We start from the raw sequence: 7,500 nt of genomic DNA on the forward strand, positions 1-7,500 counted from the left end.
TTTCCCCATACTTTTTTGGGGGTAAAATCCTAAAATAGATAAGTATAAGTTAAAACAAAAATACTCCATACCCTGCATTGGACATGAAAGCTCTGTATAAATCCATTGTGATGTGGTCATCCTTAATCTGTTGCTGTTGCTGCTGCTGCTGCAGCAGCTGAGATTGTTCAGCGGTCTGCTTCTGAATATCACTTGAGTCCATGCTAGTTGACATTGTACTACCATTTCCTTCTGCAAAGTAAAGAATTTAAATAATAATGTAGCCAAATGCTTTTTTTATTCTGATTTTAATCCCTAAAACTTCAATTCCTCAAACCACCATACTCCTCCCCCCCTTATAAACCCTAAAACTTTAATATATACACCAAGGCCAAATTTAGACTTCAGCCCCTTTGTGATGTGCATGACTATAGCTGAATTTACATGTTGACATATGGTGTGTTTACGCATCATGACTCGCTCTAGCAAGCGAGCATGCGGGCCGGCCATAAACACCAGAAAATTCTGGCTACACCATGGTAGGGTTACTTAATGATTACAAGTAAAATTTTCAGGTGTTGCCTTAGTGTGAGCTGCCAATGGTCTAGCTTGCAGTAATGCACACAAGACAATTTATTGATGGGGCCAAGGTTAAAAGGACAGTCTATTATCACACAAATGTTTTCTTCAGTTGAGGCATTCTACTTCCATTTACATTATCTGTAGGTTTCATTGTAAAATACTGAATTAACACGGACAGAGTATATGCTCTATGCTTTTAAAGCTGCAATAGGAAGAATTTCAACCCCATTTTAATATACAAAGTGGTTTGTCCCTCTACGGAAAAAATATAGGAATAGTAATTGAGTTGAGATGGATGGGAGATGTTGCATTATTTCTTATTTGGTCATACTCTTTATTTCAGACAGCTTTGTCCTAAAGCTATCTTTATCCTTACTTCCAATTTTATTGTATTCTTTTGAGCTAACTACTTCTTGTACATTTTTAGAATGTCCAGGAAAAAGTGACACATTGATTCATAAAACACATCCCTCACACCACTTACAGCTGCAATCAGGATAACAGTCATTCTAACTTTTCAGTTGTCCTTACTTTGGTTACCAGTAATTTTGTGATTTGCACATGATGTATAAGTAACACATGGCATGGACAGCCCCTCAAGAAGAATCTGAGGGGCACATAGAAACTTGCACAATCAAATTGGTAAAATTACAGCTCCTTTTTTGTTTTGAGAAATCTCTCTTCTTAGTAAGAAAGAATTTTTTTACTTCACCCATCTCTTTCCATGTTATTCTGAAACTTCAAAATATTTGTGATATGAACTTTCCATTAGATTGAGTAAACAGCTAAAGAGCAGAAATACCTATAGGAAAAAAATACAGAACCCCATTTCCAATCTTAGAAAACAGGAATAATAAGGTCTCAAGTACAAGAATGAAAATTGGGAAAAATATAATGTACTTGAAACTAAAAGCCTTGTGCAGCATTATTTCCCATGTCCTGATAATTAACTTTTGGATTTCCATGCTCTTTTAAAGCATTGTATAAATACACATCTTTTTAAGAATACTTACCAATAGGAGGTACAGCTGTATCACCATCTGATTTGAGCCTTCTTATTCTTGGAGGTAATGTAGAAATCTCAACTCCTGTATCTGTTGCCGAAGTGATAGATGAAATGGACACAGAAGAAGGGGTCTTTGATGGAGACGGGATATTGATGGACGTGGAAGAACCAGTAACAGATACTGAGGGCGGACTGCCTACAGAGGCAGATGAAGCTGAACATGCAGTGGAAGGTGGGCTATTGATGGAAGTCGTAGAGCCAGCGAGACAGAAAGGTGGCGGACTATCAGCAGTTAACGACGAGCTGAAGGAAACTACAGTGGAGGACTGGGACTTTCTGACGGGGGGAGGACTTGTGATGGAGGCTGAGGAGTCAGACTTTTTGATGTGCTCTGGGCTGGTTGCCTCTGCTACTACAACTGAGTCAGCCCCAGGAGGCTGAGTGTTGACAGAGGTTGTCGAGCCAGAGACAGAGAGGGGTGCATTGTTGATGGATGAAGTTGAGGCACTCATGGATCCAGCAGTTGGAGAGTTAATGGACAGTGTAGAAGTGGATGGCGGAGACGTGACATATGGCGTGGATGGCTCCGAAGAAGTAGCAACTGAGGTCGGGCACTGGGAGGATAGGGAGGAGCAAGACGAGGATGCCCCTTGATCCAAGTATATGTGCGTCTCCTTGGTGTAAGCCTGAATGAAGTCACCTAGCTGTTTAGAGATGACAACAGCACGAGCCTCTGATGGAAGGCTTTTACTTGGATTCTGCCAAAGAGTAACATAAAAGGAAGAAATTGAGAAATGATATTAAAAAAATATTCAGTAATTTGTGCAAAAAAAAATCAAGTTAAGAAAAAAATATATATATTATTTCACAGCTAAATACCTGTCCTACACTGATAGCCTATGCTTAGTTAATCCATTTTAAGTGGTTATAATATTAACTACTGTCATTTTCTATTATGATTTTGTTTGCAAATAGATGGCTCCACAAGTCCTTAGTCACCATACTAACATATATATTATCATGAAAAACTTACCAGTCATCCTTTTTGTGTTCAAAATTAAAGTCATCTTCGTCTAACTTCACTCTATTTGTAACATAGTTGAACAGCATAATAACGTCCCCCCTTATCCTTCTATCTTCCAAAGAAATAAGTCCTAATCTTGTGGCTGCTCTCTGAACACTTTCCAGTTTGTCTACATCCTTTTTTAACCCGTTTTATACGATGACACCGACGCCAGCGTCATGGAGCGCCAGTGGAACATACAGTTACACCAATGTTGGCATCATAATTCCATTTGATTTTAGTCATTGCTGAGTGATCCCGTATTCTGTACAGCATCTATTTTTAGACTCTGTAGCTCTACACACCATCTGTTTCCACCAAACATGAACATCAGCTAGATATGACCCACCCCAAACCCGGGATGAGGAACTATCATTGGCAGATTCTACATCACAGGCAGGCAGAAACTGTATTATTGAGACATTCAGGACAACACAAACAAATTTACAGCTCACTGGCAAGACCCTTTTTAGACTAACGGAGTGAACGGGTTAAATATGGGCTCTATACCACTGCACGTACTCTAATCTTCTTAACCATATCATCGTCCACATACACGAATGCCCTCTTTATGTTGGCAATCAGTCCTAGCATTTTATGAACCTTTTCATTTATATGATCATTTGGGCTTAGGTTCCTGTTTCTGATTAACCCAAGGTCATTTTCCCTATCTGTTGTGCTTAATATCATGTCTCCTAATTTATAGTTAAATAGTGGATGATTTATACTTCCTTTGAATCTGACTACAAAGTATTTATTGGTGTTGAATTCTATTTTCCAAGTACAACTCCACATTCTCGATGTACTTTGGAGGCATTGGCTTGAGACATTGTCTATTATCCTTTTTTGTATTTTTGCTTTGTCTGCAAACATTCAGATAAACACCTGGCTTCTATTTCACCCTAAAATATTGATGAAAAAAGTTATTGAAATCGGTGCCAAGACCAATCCTTGAGGCATTTGGAGAGTGCTACAAGCTCTGTTCATCTGATGGTCCTGAGACAGGGTACACAGATCTACCTGGGGCAGGATTGCAGGGAGTTCCCCATAAGCACTATGGCCATCATTGACCTGAAGGAGAAGGCAGAGCTGCTCAACAAGGGATGTGTGTTCCACACAGACAACTGGTATTCCTCTCCGACTCTCTTCCACTACTTGCAGGCCCAGAATACCAGCGCTGTTGGTATGGTCTGTACCAACAAGAAAGGGATGCCATTGGACCTGCAGGCGAGCCAGGGAGACCTTGATTTCCATGATACACCAACGACAATGCTCTGCCTTCAAACATCTAGTGATGATGCTTTCGACTGCCCAACAGCAAAGTCGTAACCCTACTTCCCAACCATTGAGGGGTAGAGAGGTCACAGCCCAAAGCTGTTGTTTCCTACAACAGCAGCATACTAGGGTAGTTGTATCCAGCAGCCAGAAAAACCATCAAGTGGCTGAAGATTTCCTTCTATCTACTAGATATGAAGGTCATCAATGTACTGGCTGTTCATTGAGCCATCAATGGCATGCTTATGCAAACCAACTTCAGGAGGAAGTTGGTGCGAGGAAAGCTGCACCATGGCAGACATCCTGGATCCTTAGAGCGTGTTCCTCCTCAAGAACCACGACTTTAGGAAGTGAATGCCCAGCAGACGCACATGCCATTGGACACTCCACCGTTCTGGTGTGAGGCAATGTGGTCTCTGCTGAAAGAACAGCCGGAGGAAGGAGACCAGGGTGATGTGCAGAACCTGTAATGTGTTCCTCTGATCCTTGCTTCAAGGACCACCATAGATGAAAGGAGAGAGGAGCAGTACTGTATATATGCATATATTCTATTTTTTTTTTTTCTTTAGTTTCACTGAAAAAGAAAGAAAGAAAGAAATGTATTGTAGTGTTACTGTTCTCTCTTGAAGACATACTACTGACTTTGTACACTGAGATGGTACAAACATTCCTAAAATGGAGTATAGACTACAATATAAGAAAATAATATCCTTCATAGGACATACTATATCGCTACAATAAACCTTCAAACATACTCATGTTTCTGAAGTGTCACAAACAAAAGTAGCAATACTCCATAAACTGCCTGCAAGAGTGAGATGAAACTTTCCAAGGCTAGCGAGCCAACCAAGGAGCACACACTACACACTCCAGAAGGACAATCTGAGTGCTGCTTTCTCTAACTGGGAGAGGAGCTGAAGAACGACTTTTAGCCCATCTCTGTAGATTAAACTTTTTGGATTTTTTTTTTTTTTTTTAAATGCTAGTAGGACTAGCAATTGACTCCTTGGTAATTAAGCACTTGTGGAGCCATAAAAAATAATCAAGAAAAAAAAAATATATACAAATAAATAAGTAAACACATAATAATAATAGTAAATAAAGAAATTCACACCTGAATATTCAGAGGAGCATGAAGAGTGCGCGTTGCTGACTTCAGAAAACGATACACAAGATCCGTCTGCTTTTCTTCATCGCAACCTATCATCAGTCGACGCTGAACATGTTGTAGGTATACAGAAAATGCCATGCGTGCCTGGTACTTGCTATTGAGAAAACAAAAATAATAATAATTAAAAACTTCCATTATTACAAAATGTGGGAAATCTTTGAATTATTTAAAAATTAGGTGCATAATCATCAGAAAACTCACAAATGTCCTTACCTGAGGGCAAGTCCATTCTCCAAAGCTTTCATGATGTTAGCCTTGACTTGCTTCATGTCGCGACAGAGTGACTTGTCCTCTTTCTTGTGTGAACCTACAAAGTATTCATTAAATTTAATTTTAGCTGCAAATACAGTAAAGCACATATATTTCTACAAACAATACACATGGAACATAAATGCAGTGTGTGTGCTGCTTGAAAAGATTATTCATCTAAAAACAATATTTTATATAGAACAAAATCAACAGCAGAATACCCACTACTTCATTAATCTTGTGGTATTACTTCCTAGTCTATGTAAATTAATTTGCCTCAAAACTCCAGCATCTAAAACTTGTATACTGCTACATGTAATGCAGAAATTAGTTCTGTGAAGTGCTGAAAGTAATATTGCCTACCCAGGTTTTTCTTGTTCTTGAAGAATGAGAGGCCCTTGGGTAAACCCCGTTCATAACAGCTTAGCCGCTCAAGGGATGATGCTAACCCGCTACTAGACACACCGGACACTCTGCCAGGCGCCACACGGCTGTATCTGAAGCGTCAACATTGCACCACCACAGTGTTAAAAGCTGGGCTGGGTTAGAAACCTAATCTAGCTATTTAAATTATTATCATTATTTCTTTCCTGAAATGTGAGTCTCTGTTACAAGCAAGAATGGAGAAAATTGTGAAAACTGTGTTAACCCATTCGTCCCGGGTGTCACATATATGAGACACCGGGAAAAATAAACAATGTCGGGCTGACCGCCAGTGCGATGCTGTCTCGGGGCTGCGCTCCGAGACATAAGCGGCGCGCGGCCGGGCGGGAGGACAGACTCCGGGGAAGCTCCGCCCGCCGATTTTGTAGCCACCCGGATTTTTTTAATTTTGGCTACAAAATGTACCCGGCGTGACTGGGTTAAATTACCTGACAGAGTATCATAACTCACCCTAAGTATATATAAAAAATGTGTTCCAATGCCTGAATGAGAACAAAAGCTATGGTGTGAGTCCCAAGGTCTTCATTCCCTACATCTAAACTCATTTTCTGAAGTTGCTGAACAGAATTTATCCCCATTCTTAACATTCCACACTTGAAATCCAAGTTCCTTTGCTTGTTGTTAGGGGATATTATCCTTGAACCCTCGAGAGCACAATCACAACTGACCTATTTGTCCGCTGGATCTGAGGATACAGGTGGTAGTGCAGGATCAAGTTGAGTGGACTATCATATTCCTGCAAACCCCCATAGAGGGCCCAGGAATCAGGAGAAGGGTATATCCGTGCCCATCCACCCCGTCGTTCATATTCTTCACGAACCTGGCGTACAATGCGCAGTTCCTCGGCAGTTGGCACTATCGGAGTGTTTCGACCATACTGGTTCCTCTCATACACATCCGTGGAGTAACGCTAAAAGAAAAAGACAATATATAAAGATGACTCTAATATGTCATATTAGGTTTATAATAAATGAAAATTGGATGCATAAAGCTACCTTTATTGTACATTCTTATAAAATCTGATGAAACCTCTTCAGCAATACTGCTGTATAACAAAGCCATAAGCACTGACGGTAATAAAGTAACAGTAATAAAAATAAATGAATAAATGCTAAGCCTTAAATACAATTCATAAATTCAAAACATATCTGAAGAGCATAAATGAAGTCTTTGAAATGACCTGAGCCAACTGTTGAAGTATCGTAATCACTCTCATGCCTTTGAGGAAACATGTATGAAATCTAATCTTTAAAAAGCAGAACGAAAGACTTAAACATATAATACACAGAGAAGACAAAGAACGTGCAGATCATATCTAACTAAATAAATCCTTTATGTAATACTATTCTGTCCCTTGTGCTAGTTTCTGTTTAACCCTCAAAAGGTCAGGTTAAGAGGACTTGTTCCTGAGTGTTACTTATTATAAAAACTTCCAGAAACACCCAAAGCAAGTACATGGGATTATCTGGTATCACTTATCAGTCAAAACCTGTGCAGCAATCTGATACCTGTGACCTCTGCATAATCAAAATTATGCAAGTATATAGCTTTGTACATACAGACCATTTAGGGTAAATACATTCACATGAACTTTCATTCAACAAATACTTTCCTTTGATTTGTAATTTCAGCGGTGATAGTATGAATCCCTCTCTGAACCTAAAATCTTGATTTGAGAAGATTGATGTGAATCTTCATGTTAAGGCAACAATATCATTACAAATATGTTTT

At 39.5% G+C, this 7,500-nt stretch overlaps 1 protein-coding gene across 1 annotated transcript in view; it reads right to left on the reverse strand.

Moving 5' to 3' along the window:
- The window catches only part of LOC113801177 (tubulin polyglutamylase TTLL5), a gene marked incomplete in the record, with an annotated part of 36,347 nt that overhangs the window by 6,237 nt on the left and 22,610 nt on the right, over positions 1-7,500 (reverse strand). Inside the window, 6 exon segments of the mRNA XM_070141717.1 lie at positions 72-231; positions 1,575-2,325; positions 5,020-5,170; positions 5,290-5,383; positions 5,689-5,822; positions 6,438-6,679. Of these exon segments, the coding sequence (XP_069997818.1) occupies positions 72-231; positions 1,575-2,325; positions 5,020-5,170; positions 5,290-5,383; positions 5,689-5,822; positions 6,438-6,679 (1,532 nt within the window).

Source organism: Penaeus vannamei, chromosome 28 (assembly GCF_042767895.1).
Source record: "Penaeus vannamei isolate JL-2024 chromosome 28, ASM4276789v1, whole genome shotgun sequence".
Classification (NCBI taxonomy): domain Eukaryota; kingdom Metazoa; phylum Arthropoda; class Malacostraca; order Decapoda; family Penaeidae; genus Penaeus; species Penaeus vannamei.